Source organism: Chiloscyllium plagiosum, chromosome 26 (genome assembly GCF_004010195.1).
Source record: "Chiloscyllium plagiosum isolate BGI_BamShark_2017 chromosome 26, ASM401019v2, whole genome shotgun sequence".
Taxonomy (NCBI): domain Eukaryota; kingdom Metazoa; phylum Chordata; class Chondrichthyes; order Orectolobiformes; family Hemiscylliidae; genus Chiloscyllium; species Chiloscyllium plagiosum.
This window is the reverse complement of record NC_057735.1, coordinates 17,966,248-17,987,834: the sequence shown is the minus strand read 5'-3', so window position 1 is coordinate 17,987,834 and position 21,587 is coordinate 17,966,248. Positions and strand designations below refer to the sequence as shown.

Sequence of the window (21,587 nt, the reverse complement as noted above, 5' to 3'; positions counted from 1 at the left end):
CTAGTTAAAGACAAAGCATCAGAGAAAGATTTCCAACATTGTAGGAGCACAAACAGCTTCCTTTAAATTGTGTTTGAATCTGACTAGACCAGTTTCCCTATTGTAGGCACATAACTTCAGAAATGAGAGAGAGAGATTTAGTTATGAGAACAAAAAATAACGGGAATAAAATAAATAGTTAAAATGATTTTTCTGAGGTACTGGGATGAATTTTCACAATGCATTCTGTGATCAATTACAATTGTGAAGACTTAGAATAGTGAAGTGGAGGAGAGAATAAGACAAGGTGAGGGAGAAGTTTGAAAGGGTTGATGAATAGAAAATGTAAACCTGAATTTTCAGATATTACCTAGAAGTTATTTTCTTAGCCGCACCCAATCCTGGGAAGGGTACATTAATGTTTCTAGAGTGTGGGAGTGAGGGGTGTGGTATATGTGTGTATACTTTCCACTTGATCATTGTCCGAGCAGAGTAATCTGCCTATGTTTACTTGTTCTGTCTCTCTTCCCAGACAGATGGATCCTGTTTCACTTTATCAGCCCCACCTCTTTCTATATTTGTTTTGATATTGATTGACTCTGTGTATCTTTCTTTTCATTGTCTCATATTAATATCACATCAGCCATTTTACCATCACCTAGTTCCCTTTAAAGTGTCTAAAGGTTGGCTCCACACATGTATAAACAGAGCAGGATGTATGTTCCCCCCCCTCCTTTCTAAATCCTATTCACCATTAATTCTTTTTTCTATTCTATTGAAGTGTTACACTTGAAACATTAAGATAACAGCTTACTCCAGCGATGCTGCATGTTTCCAGCATCTTCTGTCTTTGTTTTGGAGATTACTAGTGAAACCATGTTGTGGTGTCATGGGTCTTGCCCATCAACTGAGGAACTGGCAAGAGATCACAATGCCTCTTTTCAGGAAGGTCTGTTGAAGTACAAGCCAATCAGGTGGGGGGTATGGCCAGCAAGGAGCAAGGCCACAGCTCAGTCATTTGGTTGAGTTTGTTCTGCAAGAGATTCATGAAGAAGTGTTCAGCAGGGTAGATGGGTCAGAAACAAGGGCAGGAAGTTGGCTGTCATCAGAAAGCCCCTTTCCTCTTCTCTAGTACCTGAGAAGGTGCTGATTGCCTTCGACTGAGGTCCCATCTCACTTAGAGGTGGGAAGTGACCTGCATAGGGTGGCAGGCCCACCCACAGATGAGGTAATCTCCCACTGGCACTGAGGTGAGGTCCTTAAGTGGTAATTAACTGGTCACTCAAGGGCCCAATTGGACAGGAAAGTCAACCATGGATCTTCCTGCCTTGAACAGAATTCTGGTGGAGGTGGGAAGACAGCAGGGTTCAGTAAGACACTCTATTGCCTAACGTCTTCTTAGGGAAAAGATTCTAGAATAGATTTCAAAACATTCAAACACTTCCTTCTCTTCCCAGCCTCCAACCCTCATCATCAGTGAGAACAGAGAATCCCATTCGATGTGACATATTTTATTGTGAATAAACCAGTTAGAATCATTAAGTAAGAATACAGTTACTGATCCAGAACAAAGCATAGCAAGTCCCGTCACTGAAGTTGAATACTTAGCTGACAATTTACTGTGTGAAAGCAGCGCTCTGCACGTTTCTTTTAATTCACTTCTGATCAGATGACCTTTTGTCATTACACCATAGGTAATTGTAAAATGTGCTGTGCTATGTTTTCAAGAGAAGACTAATTTTGAGCTAACATTTTACTCCTTACAATGTGGTATGGTACAAGAAAGTAAAGTCAATCCTGCTATAGCTTCACAGTGATTTCTTCTCCGTTTTGATTTTAGTCACTTCTGTTGTCAAAGACATTCCTTGCTTATGCTTCAGTTTCTAAAGTCTGTGCCAAAAGTTAGGAAATGGAGCTGTCTTGTGACACTTGCTTCAATTCACACATAACCCTACTTCCTTTCACAGGAGCCTGATGTGCAACTTCCCTTTATGCTGCAAAAATAACCACCTGGCCATTGGAAAATCTAAGCCACGGTTTCCGACAATTTAACAGAAAGGTCCCAAGATGGGTTCAATCAAGGTAAAGATATGTGTTTTTGGAAATGCTTCAGACACTTACGTACGCATTGTGTACCCCAACTGTAATAGTTATCTGGACATTCTTCCAAATTTGCTCTTGCACATGTTCTTCCACTATTTGCTGTCTTACATGGACACTGACCTGTAACCTGGACAAAACAATATAGTAATGCATCAGTAATTTGTTGCACCATGGCTGTTTGAAGAGCTGCAAAACATGCACCTTTTTAGTATTTCAGTGAGGCATATTGTAAGCAATGTGTGTATGGTGATATGGTAACTGAACATATCAGCAAGATTTTTTTAAAATCATTCAAGATTTGGACACCATTTTCAATCCCAAGAACAAACTATAGATTTTAACCTGCACTATTAGGATGCAAGTGCATAGACGTATCCAAGAATGACAGGTTATGTTAAGTGACGTTCGTGTCAAGACTCTGCGATGTTTTACTATGTTAAAGGTGATATATAAATGCAAGTTGTTTCCAATCTCTAACTGAGTCACACATGCAAATTATATCACATCTTAGACATGCTGTATAAACTAGGTAAAAACAATGACTGCAGATGCTGGAAACCAGATTTTGGATTAGTGGTGCTGGAAGAGCACAGCAGGTCAGGAAAAGAAGATAGGCAGGTAGGCATGGAGTACAATAGGTGGTGGATACCCAAGTAGGAACCATACATCTCCTGAATCATATCAAAACACATTCCATGGAAATATATTGGTACAAAATTATATTTCTTAACTTTACATTTACAGTAGAATATGACCATTCTGATAATACTTCAATATGCAATGTGTCATGAACCCTGAGTTTAAGGCCATGTCTTTCTTTTTTCTGTCTGAAGGTATAGCATCAGCAAAATCTGCAAGCCCTCTCAATGAGAAAACATTAGAAAATCATCTCTGATGGTTCACTTCTGATTTTTTTTCCACACTTTGTAGATATTGGCTTGGCAGCACAAACAGAATCACTTGAATGAATAAAAAAAATCACTAAAGTAATTAACAACAAGAATGAGTCAATTGATATTCAGCTTAAGCACTTCTTTATTTCAAATGTGTAGCAGCATTTTTAGTGGTGCGCTGGAAGTTATACAGTACCTTGTCACAGCGCTGGCTGTAAGAGTTTCTGGAATCACACTGACATGGCTCACAGCCAATTCCTCTTCGCAAGTTCCAGAAGCCTTCAGCACACCGGTCGCAGTTTGGACCCACCACATTTGGTAGACAATTACACTGGCCTGTGGTGGGATTACAGCTGCTGTCAGGTTGCAATCCCAGTCCATTGCATGTGCATTCTGAAAAATGAAGGAAATCCTTGAAGCATTCATGTTAGAATATTCTTTTTTTTTACTAACTTATGGGACAGATCTTCCTCTTTGTTCTTGGATGAGAAATACACATTGCGTAAATGGAGGAAACATGAAAGTCAGTCAATGAGAAATACTCTGTCACATATATTTTAGACTCGTTAAATGGGGATATACGTCTGTGTTTGGAAATTAAACAAGTTTTGCCTGTTGTTGCTCAGTGTTTGTCTCAATCAATAGCACAATTGCCAAGACATAAAGAACATTTTTCTCCACTCTTCCTCACTACTGGCCTCCAAACCCATGAGTACCTCTTCTTTAAGACAGAGTCAGCCATGGCTTAGGGACATGAGATTGTCAAGACAGGCATGATACTTGGTCATGATAAGAACATCTATGTAGAGTCTTTTAAAGTGGAGAGGTTCTTGTGCTGCACCTACTACAGGGTTTTGGCTGATCAAGAAATTCTCCTGTTCTTACCACTTGCCATTGACTAAACAGAAGGATTTACACATTGATGCCTGGCTATGTCTAACACCTCCTATAACCATCCAGCCCTGAAGTGGAATTTAAACCTTGAGGTTTCTACAAGACTTCCTGGTTCACTGGTAGCTCTCTTGCTTCATGTAGGAAAAGTGCGGATTCGAGTCTCAGTCTGAAAACCTAGCATATAATCCAGGCTGCTTTCAGTGGGGAGAACTACAACATCAGTGAAGACTTCAGTGCAAGACCCCAGTTTCTGAAGAATGGCATGCAGATAGTCATAAAATAACCATGATAGAGTCTTGAAGTAAAATGAAGCTCTTCATAAACTTCTGGGAAAACGTTATCCCTCAATCATCAAATCTGAAACAGGCTGGGTCTGTTCATTTCTGACAGTGGAATTTAAATTGACCATTCTGCACAATACCGCTATGATAATATTTACATTGTATTGCTGTAAGTGTTTTTCAATAACTAAAGGTTACGAAACTTCCAAAATAAATGCAAGCTTTTTTTCTGCTTACAGTACAAGCTTTATATTTGTGTTTAGCATTCCAATGATTTCTGTGAGTTCTGAACTTATTTTATTGTGGTGAGTTTCTTGCTTTTAAGCTGGAAAGTCTGGCTTTTGACTTGCTTTTAGTTTTTTCTAAAATGTAACCATGATATCAAAAATATACCTGCTTTTTCTCATAAAAGTTACAGTTGGGTTTGATGCCATGCTCACTGTGACCAGTTTAAGTACAGTGGTAACATATCAGGAATATCAGGAAAACTATAGGAAATTAAAAGTTGGATATATTTAAGCAATCTATTGGTCTAGAATCTTCTTCCCTAACTCTTTGCTAACACTAATTTTAGTACTCTGTGTAATTTACTTACGAACACAGGCATCAGTTGCTGTAATATCTCGTTGTTGGTTGCGATAGAAAGAGGGTTTGCATTTTTCACAGTTGTTTCCCATTGTATTGTGCTGGCAGTCCATACAGACTCCACCACTGACTCCTCCACTGGCTCTGTACACCTCAGGATCAAAGCGACACCTCTGTGAGTGATTGTTACAGTTGCATTCTGTCGGAGAAAGTTCGAAAAACAAGTTATAACTAAGCACAGCATCCAACACACTCTAAGTGGATTATTAAGAAGTAAACGATGCAGAGGACCTTTGGCTTTCTATCCACATGATTAGGAAACTACAGTGTTATGGCAACTACTTAGAAACCCAAACTCCAGTCATAGGCCTTGCCTTACTGTGTGTAAGCTGTACTATCTGAATAAGGATCGTTTTTATCAGTTATGTAGACTTCTTCCAAGACAAAACCATAGAATATACTATGTAACTTTCATTCATTTGTTTTGACAAACGCAGATGCTGGAATGTGTGTGACTGATTTCCATGCACTCATTGTGAGTAAGGTTCTACAGTAGGAGCAAGTATTGATATAGATTACTACTAATAAAGGATATAAACAAATATCACTGCATTGGTATATGGAAGAGAGCTAATAGGAAGAATTTGATTGGCATAGAGCTAGTAAGAGAGTGAGATAGGGCACTTAGGTGGTAGTGTGGGGGTTAAAAAAGAAAGGGGGAAAAAAAAAGAAAAGAAAAATAAATAGGGAAAAAAAAGAAAGGAAAAAAGAAAAAAAAAAGAGAGTGAGATAGAAAGCTCAATGCTAATTAACACATAATTGCCAGGTAACCCCACCTACAGAATCAAAATTGGGCTCATTAAAGTATAGCACAACATATGCTCTTAATGTTATCATCAAATGAATGGCAATCTACAACTCATGGAAAATAATACTTTTAATTAGATGTCAGAAATCAGCATATGTCCTGATATCCTAAATCCAGGAAACTCTCACTTAGAGGCATAGAAAGAGTCTAAGGTATTTACTCACTTTTACATGGGTTAGTATTGTAGTCATCTGCTGGTTTCCAGGGTTGGTTATTGTAGAAGCTTGCACACATTTCACAGTTTTTACCTGCAGTATGGTGCTTACAGACACATTGTTCTTGAGTCTAAAAGAAATGAACAGAGATTTATTGAAACACAACTCTAAAAATACAAACAAGTGGCAGAGGCCAGATTCTAATTTAATTGCAGGGGCATCTAGATGTTCTCAATTTGATGGAAGAATTTACATGGACACTCATAGAAACAAATCTTCTGTTGAAGCATTTTTATTAATTTTGATTTAAACAATGTCATGTGGTAGAGATTTGAGTTAGCCTCATTCATGGAATAAAATTTAGATGTCTCATCAGATTATATCCTGCATTTCTGTCAGTGTCATTCTTCCTCTGCATTCTGAAAGTCAGAACGTAAACATTGCAAAAAAAGAAGTTGAAGTATTTGTCTTGCAATCATCAGAACTAGGATGCAAACTTGGAGCCAGTATGAGAAGCGGGTGCTGATTTGTTGGGCTATTATTGGCAAAGAGTGCAGCAAGAACAGTCAGCTGACAATCATATTTCTCATACTAGGCAAGAAAAGTTTGATTGGTCAGGACATTGACATGAGGATGTAGTCGAGAATCAGCTATCAAAATGATAACTTTATGAAAAAGATGCAATGTGTGTGCAAATTTACCTATGTACAACATGGCTGAACATATTTATATATGTAGCTTTGAGCACATCCAAATGTGTCATCCTCTGAGCCTGACTGATAATCTTAAATTGGTTTCTGTCGTAAATCTTAGCCTGGTCTTGACCATTTAATTACTGATTTCCACTCTTAAATTCTGTATTGGCATATTGCTGAATTTGGGCTTCTAACACATATTCTACAGCATAATGACAGAAATCCTGCAGCCTAATTAAAATGAGTTATTATAATTGACATTTATAATTTTAGGAAGGACAAATTCTATGTTTAGCTGTAAGAAGTACTGGTATTTTAGATGTGATTCAATTTCATACTTATATTATACAATCTCTTGAGATGCAAATGTGAAATGGAAACCGGATTCTCACCTTTTTACTTGATCCTTGTGGAGTATACACAGAGTTTTCTTCTGAGGTGCAACTAGATGCATGGCCATTACAGAAACAGCTACCTTGAACCTTCATATCATTCACAGCATAAAAGGTGTTGGCATTACTAAGCTCTTGGGATAAAGCTGGCTTGTATGGCTTGATAAAATTAATCCTCAGATTTGTAAAAGGGGTCATGTCTAAGAACAGAGAGACAGTGTTTGTTTATTTCAAAAATACAGCAAGAGTTTGTGATTCTTCTGGATGTGCTGCAACTGTAAAAGACAGTTTTATATCTTAAAGATGAATATGACTAATTGGTGAATAATAGTCTGATTGCAAGCTTTGAGACAACAAGGCCATGGGATATGAGGCATTAAAGCAGATGATACAAACTCCTCAGATAAGGTATTCAGAGAAAAAAGGTGTGGTAAGTTTACCAGCTTCTCTGACAATGTAAAATCAATTAGAAACACACAATGTATGAGCAGAAGTTCTAGTTATTTTAATTACTGTATCTATATATGAAAGTGTCATAAGATACAGAGATCAAAGTTGAGAGATCATAAACTCAAATTGAAATTCATCTCACCAAAAGTTAATTACTTACTGTTAATCTTGTTACTCTTTGAACCACTGATATAATCAGCCAGTTTGAGGGGGTTAAAAGTAACCTGAAATCAACCATGAAAAAAAGAGATAGTCAAAACATTTGTTTTAATTGATACTAGTTTTCACAAATTGCAGTTGAGCAACATATTCAACAAACAAAATTGCTGATATTTGTGACTTTTTAGAGTTATCAGGTCACTGACTGACATGTTACAGCTTATACCTCAGCAATATGTTTGTTTAGTCTCTCAGCTAAAAGGGAGAGTGGGGAGTTGGTAAATAGAATGATGATTCTGAATACCAGTTTCTGTGGTAGGCTGTACCTGCTCATCTGATGAATCATGATTTCTTGGCTGTTCTTGACAGCGCACATCATCAAAGCTCCGAGGCTGCCCTGTTTGTATTTGAGGGAAAGAGGCAGCACAGTCATCAGCAAAGTATTGATAAGGTTTCCAAGTTTGACCAAAATCTGTGGAGCGCTCAATCATCATGGCTGCTGGCCGTGGAGACTGAAATGAAAAGTATAGCAGAAAACATTAAAAGTACTCTCTTCATCAATATAATGCAAATTAATTGCATTCAGAGAAATTAGGAGGATCGTTTTTGCACAGGGATAAACAAATTCATAATTTATACTCTTGTATAGTGTTCTAAAGCATTCCTGAAGCATGCTACCTGAAAGTAGTCAGGTTAAATAAAACAAGTGTTTGAGTTTGAGCTGACAAAAAGACACATTTTGTTGATGACTTTTGTTCTGCTCTCATCAAGACAACTCACAAAACATACCAAAGTAAAAGGAACACAGCATTTATCCTGCATCAGACGAAAGTACTGATTGGTTGGCAAGTGGATTCTGATTAGTAGAAGTATTGTCCTGGAGAATGTACCTGTTAATGATGACTGATAACTAACTGCCATGGTATGTTTAAATTTTAAACAAGGCAGCTGAGTCTGTTTGGAGAAAGTGAGGACTGCAGATGCTGGAGATCAGAGCTGGAAATGTGTTGCTGGAAAAGCGCAGCAGGTCAGGCAGCAGAAGGGCTCATGCCCGAAACATCGATTCTCCTGCTCCTTGGATGCTACCTGACCTGCTGCGCTTTTCCAGCAACACATTTTCAGCTGAGTCTGATTGATCAAGGCATTGTCCTAAGAAATGAATCACAGAATGGATGTCATCTATTTTATTGTGTTGCAACAGGCAGTTTGTATACTTGTGCTTTCTGTCCAAAAGAACTTGATTCTTTGTATTAATGTTTGTTGCTTCCAGTACACACAAGAGCACTATATTACAAGTCTGACTAAGTTAGATGTTAGCACAATTTGTGGCACAATCAGGATCATATAACAAATGCTGCCCAATTATGCATTCACATTTAATGCTGGACCTAGTGTTATGGATTTTGAAGGTGTTGGCTTCTTAGATAAGGTTAAGAGTTGTAAAGAGAATTACAACTGGGAAGAATGATTCTGTCAATGAAAGATATGGTTAGCAATGTAACTCCAAGAAGGAACAGATTGGTAGTGACCTATGGTAAATATGACTCAGCTGTGACAAGAGCACAAATGGAAGTAGTATATATACTAATAGTAGTAAATAGAGGACAAACTGAGAACAGCATAAATACAGAAAGAACATAGACATTATGTAGAAAAAAACTCCACCCTCGGCAAACGTATTTAAGAATGTGTTTTACCTTGAATCGTAGAAGAATGTCATTAAGTTGGAATTTCCCATCCATGTCTAACTGTATAGACACTTGGTCCCGATCTGTAAATGCAGAGATGGAGTCAGATGATTTGAAACAACCAAGCTACACAGTATATTACAACACAGAAGTCACTCCCCATTGTTTTTCACTAGCCCTTCACAAGAGTGACTCAAAAAAAGTTGTTCCTATGCCCGTGTTGTTTCCTTGGTCCGTGAAAATGTAACAGACGTTGCTTCAATCATTTTCTGAGGCCAATTGTTCCATTCTAGATCAGTCTATTGTGTTGAAAGAAAACTATTTTCTTCTCATTCTCAATTGAGAACTATTTTAAATTGATGATGGCTCATCATAGGTGCCTCAGAGAAAATATTTTCCTAAATTTCTATATCAAGTGACAATAAAGAAATGGTAATATATTTCCAAGTCAATGAGTCATGTAACTTGATGGTGGCAATATTCACATATCCACTTGCTTATAGAATATTTGCTCTGTTCTAAATGGTGTCAAGCTTCTAGAGTATTGTTGGAGCTGTGTTCATCTAGGCAAGTGAAAATTATTCATGCACACTCCCTACTTGCACCTTGTAGATAGTGGAAATGTTTTGGGCAGTCAAGTGAGTTACGTGCTTCAGAATATCTGATCTTTGACCTTATATAGTCATCACAATAATTTATGTGATTGATCCAGTTAACTTTCAGTGCAACAGTTCCAAAAAGCTATAAGAAAAAGGAACAGGAGAAGGCCTTTTAGCCTTCAAGCCGACTCCACCATTCGATAGGATCATGACTGATCTGCCTTTACTCACATCCACTTTCCTGCCTTTTCTCCATGACCCTTGTTTCCCCCATTAATCAAGAATCTATCAATCACAGCCTTCAATATAGAAAAGGACTTTGCTTCATCAGCTCTCTGTGGCAAGGACTTCCAAAGACTCTCAACCCTCTGAGAGAAAAAAATTCCTCCTCATCTCAGATTTAACTTGGTGTCCCTTAATTCTGAGACTGTGCACTTTGGTGTATGACACTTCATGAAAGGAAACATCCTCTCAGGTTTATCCTGTCAAACCCCTTAAGAATCCTACATGCCTCAACCCTAAACCTAAGCCAAACACCTGTTAATCTTCTAAATTCCAACGAATAGAGTCCCAATCTGTTTAGCCTTTTTTCATAAGACAATCCCTCCATACCGAGGATCATCGTAGTGAACATTCCCTGTACTGTCTCCCATGAAATAATATCATTCCTTAAGTAGATCACCCTTGTATGTTGACAGGTGGGGCATTCGGCAATATCAATGCCACTGAATGCTAAGTAGATTTAGATAGACTATCTCTTGTTGAAGATGGTCATTACCTGGAATATGTGGCACAAATGATACTTGCAGCTACTCAGCCCAAGTCTGAATGTTATCGAGATCCTGCCACATATGATCATGGAATGCTTCATCAATTGAGAAGTTAAAAATGCAATTATTAGCAAACTTTCTGACTTCTGAATTTGTGATAGAGGGAAGGTAATTGATGCAGATCAGGTGATTGGAAATCGGTCACTATGCTGAGGAACTCTTGTTGTAGTGTTCTTGGCCTAAGCTGATCAGTTTCCAAAAACTACAAACATTATTCTATATTTTACGGTGTGACTCCAACCAGTGGAGAGTCTTCCTCCCTGATTCCCACTGACCTCAAGTTAACTCGAGTTGCTTGATTCTGCACTCAGTCAAAAAAAACTATTGATGTCAAGAGTAGTAACTTTCACGTCATTCTATGGAATTCATTATTTTGTCCACTTTAGGACCAAGGCTGGAAGGAGGTCAAGATCTGGGCTCACCTGACGAAACCCAAGTTAAGTGGTGGTCAGCAGATTCTTGGTGTTGCTTGGTAATACTGTTGCTGTCACCATTCATCACTTTACTGGTGATTGAGAGTACAATAATGCAGAAATGTATGTTCCTTTATGTTTTTCACAGAAAGTGTGTGCCATTGATTAGGTCAATATTTATTGAAAATGTCTAACTACCTGTTAGAGCATGTGAACATACAAAACAGGAACAGAAGTAGACCATTCTGCCCTGAGTCTGCTCTATCATTCCACAAGATCAAGACTGATCTATTTGGCTTCAAGTTCCAGATTCCTATCAGGAGGTGATGGGAAGACACCTTCTTCAACGAATGCATTCCATGTGGTTTGTGTACCTAGGCTAACAGTTAGTCAGATTGGATTTATCCTGAGGTATATGCTTAAATTTCAAACAGTGCCACCTCTTCCTATTTCTATAACATTCTCATGCCCTAAAATCATTGTGAGAAATCTGCAATTTTCCAAGATTAGCCTCTTAGACACACCCCAGTCCCTTCATCCCACAATTAGTGACTGAACTTCAATTGTCTGGGCCCTATTCCCTTTTATTCCTAAACGTCCCTATCTTCCTTTAAAGCCTTCATTAAAATCCATCTGTTTGCATGGTTTTAGTCATTTTTTTCTAAACTTCCTTTGAAAATCCACATTCCCCGAATATTCCTTTGTATTGTTTGTATCACACACCTCCCAGTTACATTTCAATTTTATTTTAATTTTTGCATTTTCTTGTATTATGCTATTCTTTGATGCATCATTTACTTTTCTTTTCAGGAGTCCATTTATTTTTACACACTAATGTCACAGAGGTGATTTTGGAGGCAGCATGGAAATTTAGAACACTGTCCGCCAGGTCAGTTCCTCAATGTGGTCCTAACTCCTATAGATCTTCCTGGAAGCGGTCTCCCTATGGCAGTGGCTCCCAGCTTATCTATAGAGATCAAGGTATAGGGAAGAGCAATGAGTCCTTCATTATGTACAGCGATGGTGCTTTGATGCAAGATGGCCCTGCATACTGTAAGGTGCAGCATATTATGAGGCAGTCTCACAGCAGAGTATTAAGGGGACTATGGAGTCTGCTGTCCATGCTGCTGTAATGAGGCCACAGGGCTAAATGTCGCAGAGCTGCAGCCAAGTGCATTCTTATGGAACAGTTTCATCCTCTGCACTGTTGGCCGTAACAGCTCTTATTTTGAATAGCCCATTTTTAGGCATCCTCAAGCTTTGCCTGAATTGCTCCCACCTCTCCCAGGGACACTGCAGGCCAATTTCGCTCTGTGGGTTCTCCCAATGAGCCTCCCACTTACTGTCTTTAATTGGATGGTGAACACAAAGACCTCCTCTCTAATTGCAAAGTTGGGTCCACCATGTGGGGCTGGGATCTACAAATGGTGCTAACATTTCAGAACTTATAAGACTCCACCCAAGAATCCCATACTTGAAGACTTTTTACCTTTGATGCATTAATATATTCTTTGATTTGTCTACCCAGTTAATTTGGCCTGGATTCTTTCTTATCTCACTGGACTTTATCTTTTCCAGTCAAACTCTCTTATCTTTCTAGTGGAGTGAGCTGACCCTGGAGGCATGGCACCGACTGGCAGGTTGTCACAATTATTTGGCTGAGGCCAGAGGACCAATTTGGCTTAAGCCAAGGTCTGCCTTCCCAGGATGCTAGATTAGTTCCCTGCTGCAAGTTCCCATTCTGTAAACCGGCCTGAAACAATTCCTGGGCTATTGTGTACCAGATAAACTAGCTCTTGAACTCGCTATGTGCCTGGCAATTGCAGAAGCACAACAACTGAGAGTGAGCAGTTTCAAAAATAAGCTTAATGATTCCAAATCCTGCACTGCTAGGACTGCCAAGTCAATTCACAAGAGAAACTGTGAATTCACAGAGAAGAGTATTCACTATTTCCAACATGGCCTACCCTTTAAGTATTTACATTACACTTAGCGTAACAAAATGCAAATAAAGTCTTATGGTGCAATGTAGTGAAACATAAAGGAAATATTTCAAAGCTGAACTAATAATACTTATCCATGGAGTTAATAAATGGTCTGCTTCAGTCTAGAGCTTCATAGTATTGATGACTATTCCAGGAATTGCAACCACTTCAAAATTAACTCATTCTGATACTGTTTCTAACCCTTTTTTTTATGTGGAAGGATAATGATATAAGAATATAATTCCTTAAAAACATGGTGTCGTACTGTACTAAAGTCTTTCTGTGAAAGGAATCACTAATCTTACCATTTTCTGATTGCCACCAGCTCCTCAATGCACCTGAAGGAGCCACATTCTGAATTCGATGGCTATTTGTGAAATAGACAGGATTGTAGTCATTTCTCGAGTCACAGATGCAACACTGCAGCAACTCCTAAGGCACAAAGTAAACATCATTTCAAAAGATCATTTCGTTTGGTGTAAAATAGTTAGTTGGCTGCTTCCAGCAGCTAATTAAATTGAATATTTTATTCAACATTCATTGATTTTTCTTCTTCAGCTAACTTGGTGTTGGCATAAGATTGCTGTAATTCATGAACCATTAGTGCACTAAAATAAACAGAATTGGCTGATTCCAACTCTTCCACCTTTAACCTGATGATAATACAGAAATGTTGCAATAGTCAAAAATGAGTTTGTGCACTGTCATATTTAAGTAGTTAACCTTTACAATTCTGTTATTGGAATGAGCATTTTATTCTTTGGAAAGGAACCTTTTCACTAGCCTGACTCTGATTCTTGTGCAGCTTATCACCAACAAGAGTGTAAAGATTTGTGGGATCTCCAACTCTTCCAAATCACTTGCCCAAATCTTGATAGATGGTGTTGACTTTTAAGTTCAGTACCATGGCTTCACAAAGTTTTGTTGAAACACAATTATGGAACACATAGAAATCCTTTTTCAAATTCAATGATCTCCTTGTGTGCCAACTTGATGTGGTGGAGAGGCTTGTGCCTTCCTACAATCTTTGGAATTATGCTGTTGGGAGTTTCTTGTTCTTGGTAAGGCCACTAATGGTGCTAAGATTGGTACGGTAGTTTGGAGACCAGACAAAGTACAGTCCAAAAGGTCCTCTGCAGCATGAACAGGTGAGGGAAGACTGTGTCTCTCACTGATGGCAGCAACAAGGCAGTCCCTGTCTCTGTGGATCAACATGTTACTGAAATCTAACCACAAACCTGTGAAAATTGTGTGGAAAATGCCAGCACCACAAGTTAACCATTCAACAAAATCATGAGCAAGTTTCTATCAGGATCCAGTGGTCAAGTCTTATGGTGATGGAGATTTGACAACAGTGACTAGGTTAATTAGCTGTGAGTTCCGAGTCAAAAAAACTGCACAAATGCAGCAGATGCATAAAGGTCCCTCCATATTGTTGGGACAGTAGTGTCTTTGGGCAACAGCATCTGTGACTGAGCAGTCCATTTCAGAATGCTCTCGGGTTCGTCCCAAATATGGAGAGGACTGGAGAAGGTTTCCTGAAAATAGTTTGTCCCACTTTCTCCTGACAGGTGGACTACACCCCATCACATCTTTGGAGTCAACGAAGGAAAAAAATAGTGACCAAGGCATCTCCATGCAGTGTTTCTAATTATAGAGTCATAGATCATAGAGATGTGCAGCACAGAAACAGACCCTTCGGTCCAAGCTGTCCATGCCGACCAGATATCCAACCCAATCTAGTCCCACCTGCCAGCACCCAGTCCATATCCCTCCAAACCCTTCCTATTCATATACCCATCCAAATGCCTCTTAAATGTTGCAATTGTACCAGCCCCCACCACTTCCTCTGGCAGCTCATTCCATACACATACCACCTTCTGCGTGAAAAAGTTGCTTCTTAAGTCTCTTTTATATCTTTCCCCTCTCACCCTAAACCTATGCTCTCTAGTCTGGACTCCCCCACCCCAGGGAAAAGACTTTGTCTATTTATCCTATGCATGCCCCTCATAATTTTATAAACCTCTATAAGGTCACCCCTCAGCCTCCAACGCTCCAGGGAAAACAGCACCAGCCTGTTCAGCCTCTCTCTTTCGCTCAAATCCTCCAACCCTGGCAACATCGTTGTAAATCTTTTCTGAAACCTTTCAAGTTTCACAACCTCTTTCTGATAGGAAGGAGACCAGAATTGCATGCAATATTCCAACAGTGGCCTAACCAATGTCCTGTACAGCCGCAACATGACCTCCCAACTCCTGTACTCAATACTCTGACCAATAAAGGAAAGCATACCAAATGCCTTCTTCACTATCCTATCTACCTGCGACTCAACTTTCAAGGAACTATGAACCTGCATTCCAAGGTCTCTGTTCAGCAACACTCCCTAGGACCTTACCACTAAGTGTATAAGTCCTGCTAAGATTTGCTTTCCCAAAATGCAGCACCTCACATTTATCTAAATTAAACTCCATTCTCAGCCCATTGGCCCATCTGATCAAGATCCTCAGGCTCCTGAGAGATGCCTGCAATGCCAATGTGATTATTAATGTTATTCAAAGCTTGAACCTGATTTCAGTTGTGGATCAATCCAAAAATTTGTGCTGGGATCAATGTTTTACAGACGATCAGTGTCTTACAGACTATCAGGGCCCATCTCTCAGAAAATGCCGATTGTGGTATCTTGGAAATGAAACAATAACATTTATAAATTTAGAACTTTATGACATGTCTCTAGATCATTGTAGAATCTGCATCACAATTATGGGGTTTTCTTGAAAATAATTTTCCACAGGTGGGAGATCAGTGTCTCAGTTGCAAAAGAGGAGGAATAGCTTTTTGGTTGTTGACTACTACACTATCAGTATTTAGGGGAAGTAAATTATTTAGGAGAGCTGGTGAGAACACTCTGGGGACATAGGTAAGTGGAAAAGTCCTGGTGAAAATTGACGTACAGAGAGATCTGGATGTTCAGGTCCATTGTTCCCTGAAGGTGGCAAACGCAGGTCAATAGAGTGGGCAAGGAGCATAAGGAGAAAGTGAGGACTGCAGATGCTGGAGATCAGAGCTGAAAATGTGTTGCTGGAAAAGCGCAGCAGGTCAGGCAGCATCCAAGGAGCAGGAGAATCGACGTTTCGGGCATGAGCCTGAAGAAGGGCTTTTCCAGCAACACATTTTCAGCTCTCCTACATTTAAGGGTGATAGGCTGGAGTGGGAGTGGGCGCGGAGAGGTCAGGAAGAAGATTGCAGGTTAGGAAGGTGGTGCTGAGTTCGAGGGTTGGGACTGAGACAAGGTGGGGGGAGGGGAAATGAGGCATAAGGCATGCTTTCCTTCATCAGACAGGGTATTGAGTACAAGAGTTGGTAGGTCATGTTATAGTTGTATACGTCTTTGGTTCAGCCACATTTGGAATACTGTGTACAGTTCTAGCTGCCACATCACAAAAGGATGTGGATGCCTTGGAGAGAGTGCAGAATAGGTTTCAGCAGGATGTTGTCTGGTATGGAGGGCACTAACTATGAGGAGAGGTTCTGCAGATTAGGATTATTTTCATTAGAAAGATGAAGGTTGAAGGGGGACCTGATTGAGGTCTATAAAATAATGAGAGTTATGGACAGGGTGGATAGCAAAAAGCTTATTCCCAGAGTGTGGAACTCAATTACTACTGGTCACAAGTTCAAAGTGAGAGGGGGAAAGTTTAGGGGAGATTTGTATGGAAAGTTCTTTATGCAAAGGATGATGGGTGCCTGGAATATGTTGCCAGTGGAGATGGTAGAGGCAAGCACGATAATATCATTTAAAATGTATAGAGACAGATACATGAATGGGAGGGAGCATAGGGATACAGACCCTTAGAAAATAGGTGACAGGTTTAGATAGAGGATCTGGATTGGTGCAGCCTTGGAGGGCTGAAGGACCTGTTCCTGTGCTGTAAATTTCTTTGTTCTTTGAAACTAAAATTAAATTCAATTATTCAATCTGGAATGTAAAGCTAGTTTCAGTAATGGTGACCAGGATCATTAATTGTAAAAGCAACAACTTGTTCAGTAAATTTTTTTTCTTAAAGAAGGAAATCTGCTATTCTTACCTGGTCTGGCCAATGTGAGGCTCCAGACCTACAAGAATGATGTTGACTCTTAACTGTCTCAGCAAGTCACATAATTCAAGGATAATTATGGATGGGCAAACATACTAGCCTCACCTGCAAAGCCCACATTCCATGATGGAATTTTCTTAGTGCAAAAATAATCTCACCTAAACAAATGACTTTACATTTTAAAGCAAATATCATTTACCTTACAATCAAATGACATGTGGCTGAAAAATAGCAAAACAAGAGATATTCCAAAGATGGGTACACCTTTTATTCACCATAGTTCAGCAAATTTAAGGCAGTTTTGGTATAACATTTCTCACCATCTATATTTGAATAGCTACATGGAAGTCAATGAGAGGGATGAGTGAACACAATGGTCAAACTTAATCCAAAGGTTTTTGGTGCCGGTTTATTAATTTTCACAGTGGTGACAGCATTTTAATATCAGCAGTCTTCAGATATTAATAAGCTCTCCCCAAATTAAATTATAAATCACCTGCAACACAGAAGCAGGGCCATGGAATTTCTTATTCCCTCCAACTCTGCTACTTTGAAATCTGCATAGCATTATTTTCTTAGTGAGTGGCTGAGTCATTAAGGCTATCATAAGTTATTGCAGGGTTTTGCATTATTAGTGCAATGACAAATCCAGCTAGAAAGTTTTCCATGAAACTTCACTGTTCTGAATGTTCGGCACAAAGTCATTGTTTAAAAAGGCGGTTGTCCTATGTTAATTTTACAGAAAATTGGCAAATGTGGGGACTGAATCCTCTGCCGGTATTTTAGCAACTGTTGCAATGTTTCCCTCAAGTGAGCTTAGTAGGGATTCGCCATCAGGACACACATTTGTGTCCTTAAATGTTCTAGACATTTAGCCATGTCTGCTTGTATGCCAGGCATCTCAGTTGGATTTTTTCTGTTTGACAAAGTGACGGTATATTAAAGTTTATACACTTCATCTATTGAGCTTTTCCACTCAACTGAAAAATTACTTCGTACAAATATTTCAATAATTTATAATAAATTCTTCAATAAATGCATGCTTTCATTTGTTAGTTTTATTACCTAATTTAAGTTATTGAATAATTCATTCATTTTTGTAATTGTCCATAACTTACTTAGAATTATTGCTTAAACTTAATTAGTTGGATACTTGCTGGTTAATTTGCATTTGTGAATCTATTCAAGAGGACTAAATAACTAGCTATATGGAAATATAGAAATAAATTCTGATTCCATTTCACAATTTTGAAGCAGCAATGGTGCTGAGTATCAATGTAGAATTTAATTTAATTTAAAAGAATACAAAAAACACTTCAGAGCTTAAAACAAAATTACCCATTGTCACTATTCTATAGAAATTATTATATAGACTCATTAGCAGATCTTGTGCTCATAATGATAATGGTAACACTGTAACTAACAAGATATTTGTAAATGCTCAAAAGAATTTGTGATTTTGTCATTGTAAATGTTTTGCCACAGAATTAAAACTCCAATCCCAAGTGGCTTAAAGTATTGCCAGTGAGAACATTATAAAATTAGGTGTGTTTGGGTAAAGAGAACTGAGACCAGCCTTGCTGATTAAATAGACAGCCACACCCAACAGTCTTGATCTATTTCTTTTAATACACTGCAGAATGAAAAAAGTAGGCTAAGCTGGCTATACCAGAGAAAGCCAACAGAAATACGAGGCTGCATTTTCTGAATGGTGGCATCCACAGTCAGACTAGGAGCTGCAGGAGCTAGTTTTAATTGTTATGAAATATCTCTATGTGGCTAGCAGGAAATTGTGAACCTAACTCTTTCAGAAAAGCAGAGGGCACCTTCAATCTAACAGCTCCATTGCAGAGCTCATGTGTCAGGGGAAGTCAAACCATGCCCCTTTCTCAAAACGTCATTGCCTTATCCTGTGATTTAAATGTCCAGCAGCCCAGGTAGGTAGAGTGCCAGGCAGGTGATACAATGTTTAGAGTAGGTCAGGTTTGGCAGGGAAATATGGATCTAAATATGGATGTCATGCCTGGCAAGGAGGGGGTGTGGTGTTGTTGGGTTTGGCAGAGGGATGTGGGTTGGAGGTTGGGGGGATTTCAGATCTGACGGTAGGATGTGTGTCAGATATGGAGGGAAGGGTTTGCTGTCAGGTATCAGGTAGTGGGTGTGCAGAGTGGAGGGATATGTGGTCAGGTGATGAATGAGAGGTTGGGTGGAGGGGGTAGATTGGGGCTGGTATCAGGGGAAGGTCCAGCAACTCTAAAGGGTCTGGGGGACATGGAGTTGGAAATGTGTGTGTGCAGGCTGGGAAAGGATCAGTTTAATATTTACTCAGGAGTTAGACTAAATTTTTAATTGTTTAAATCCCCTAGGTAATTATTAACTGGAATGAAAGCCTCAGAATTCTCTGACTTAAATGTTTTTTTTGGAGGGTTCAAGGCAATGGGAATTGGCCATCGGAATTTTCCATTTCAGAGGCAATTCCCCTGGAATCTACTATGCCAGGAATTTTGCAGGATCCCAATGCACAGATCCTATCAATGCTGCAAAAATGACTCTCTGACTGTCAGAAAATCCCAGTCAATTGGGTACAACACATTAGGAGGCCAGGCTGACTCAAAGAGAAAAATAGCCCTGGGGTAGATCCAATAACAAACATCCCTGAACTCCCTCACAGTTTGGTTTTGTACCTATGCTGGTGAAGGAATCACATAGGTACATATATAAGCATACAAATTAAGAGTGTAAAACATGCAGTTTCAAAAAAAGTAAATCACTCCTCCAGCTTAATCTGAGAAAAGTTTGACTATTTTGATACGCAGAAAACTTTGTCCGCACTGAGATTGCAGCTGAAAAAGTGGCGGTACCATTTCTTTTATTGATTCACAGGAGGACAGCATCAATGGCTGGCCAGCATTTATTGCCCATTCCTAATTGTTAAGAGTCAACCACATTGCTGTGGATCTGGAATCACATGTGGGCCAGACCAGGGAAGGGTGGTAGTTTTCTCCCCTAAAGTACATTAGTGAAACAGATAGGTTTTTTCTGACAATCCTTTCATGGTCATCATTAGGCTCTTAATTCCAGATGTTTATTGAATTCAAATTCCACCATTTGCCATGATGAGATTTCCACCCAGCTCCCCTGGCTCTTTTGATTAAAAGGCCAGCAATAATACCACTAGGCCATTGCCTCCCATTTAAATCAAATTCCACTTTATAGTTTTCATTAGAATTTTGACAAAGTTTGGGATAAAACACTGGAAAATGCATATGTTTTATTTAAATTATTGAGGAAATGTAAAGCTAAAAGAGTTCCTTCAATATCTGGGATATATTCTCAAACATTACGCAGTAGAGACAATGCTTTCAGTGAAGAAATGCTACACAGGACTAGTCAGGGTCACCTAAAAGATACTGTGAGAGAGGGATGACTGAGATTGGCAGGACGTGTCTTTCACCTCCTGGATGTGCACCTTGCCAGAGAAGCAGATCAAGATAAAGAAGATGGTCAAAGAAGACCTGGCATAGTAGATTTAAGGAGGGTGTTCAAGTGTAGGGCACCACTTGAGCAGTGGTGAAAGAGATTGCAATAAACTGGTACAAATGGTGGAAGCTTGTTGCCTCAGCTGCCCCCTCATTTTTCATTCCATTGATTGGACACCTGAGGTTCATGAGTATCCACCGAGCTGAACGTCAATGTGTTGGCACATGGATTGGCATGCGCATGGTCTGCACTGCATGTGGATGGACTGTTTAGAGTGAAAGCAGCTTGTTTTCCATTGTCCCACATGGGACAGGAGAAACTAAGTCTAAATACAACTCACAAAGTACATTATTATTATAAAAGTTTGTTGCATTATACATTGAGTCAATTTTGCAGGTCTGAAATGCCCATGAGATTCCCACAATTGCTTGGGAGGTTGACTCAATGGGTGAGTTATACTGATTAGGAAGGGCCAGGTTTTGGGTAAAGAGAAAGTGAGAACTGCAATTCTGGAGAAATCAGAATCGAAAAGTATGGCACTGATAAAACACAGCAGGTCAGGCAGCATCCAAAGAGCAGGAGAGTCAACATTTCAGGCTTATCCAAGTATGCTTCTTGGATGCTGCCTGGTCTGCTGTGCTTTTCCAACACCACACTTTTTGACCCAGGTTCTGGGTAGGCTGACTCTAGCTGCAATGGTGGCAGCAGTTAGTGGCAATAACATTAATTGATAAAGAAAGGGTAAGGTTTCTGTAGTGATTGTAACAAGGTCAGTCAGGTGGACAATATGAGTTTCCTAGCTGGGGCTGTTAAACTGGGCTAATCAGGGAGCCCTGGCTGATAGATACAAACAGGAATATCCCTGCCCCTCTTCCACAGTTATGCTGGAGCCCAGGTGTCTCTGGAGAAGGAGCATGCGGTGTCCACCAACACCCTTGAGCTGTTCAGGGAGAGGTGGGCACCACAGGGATTGGAGTGTATTATTTCCCCCTCCAAATCTATTTTGATTTAATCCCTGCCCTCCCCTTCACTGTTTGATCACCC

At 39.5% G+C, this 21,587-nt stretch overlaps 1 protein-coding gene across 2 annotated transcripts in view; it reads right to left on the bottom strand.

Moving 5' to 3' along the window:
• LOC122563162 (laminin subunit beta-3-like) overlaps positions 1-21,587 on the bottom strand; it is a 49,943-nt gene that overhangs the window by 21,052 nt on the left and 7,304 nt on the right. For both annotated transcript variants that reach the window (XM_043716642.1, XM_043716643.1), the window contains exons 4-12: positions 13,275-13,401; positions 9,152-9,225; positions 7,781-7,966; positions 7,456-7,519; positions 6,846-7,045; positions 5,768-5,888; positions 4,746-4,934; positions 3,172-3,368; positions 2,101-2,209 (exon numbers count right to left, since the gene is read on the bottom strand). In XM_043716642.1, the coding sequence (XP_043572577.1) occupies positions 2,101-2,209; positions 3,172-3,368; positions 4,746-4,934; positions 5,768-5,888; positions 6,846-7,045; positions 7,456-7,519; positions 7,781-7,966; positions 9,152-9,225; positions 13,275-13,401 (1,267 nt within the window). The remainder of the gene's footprint in view (positions 1-2,100; positions 2,210-3,171; positions 3,369-4,745; positions 4,935-5,767; positions 5,889-6,845; positions 7,046-7,455; positions 7,520-7,780; positions 7,967-9,151; positions 9,226-13,274; positions 13,402-21,587) is intronic.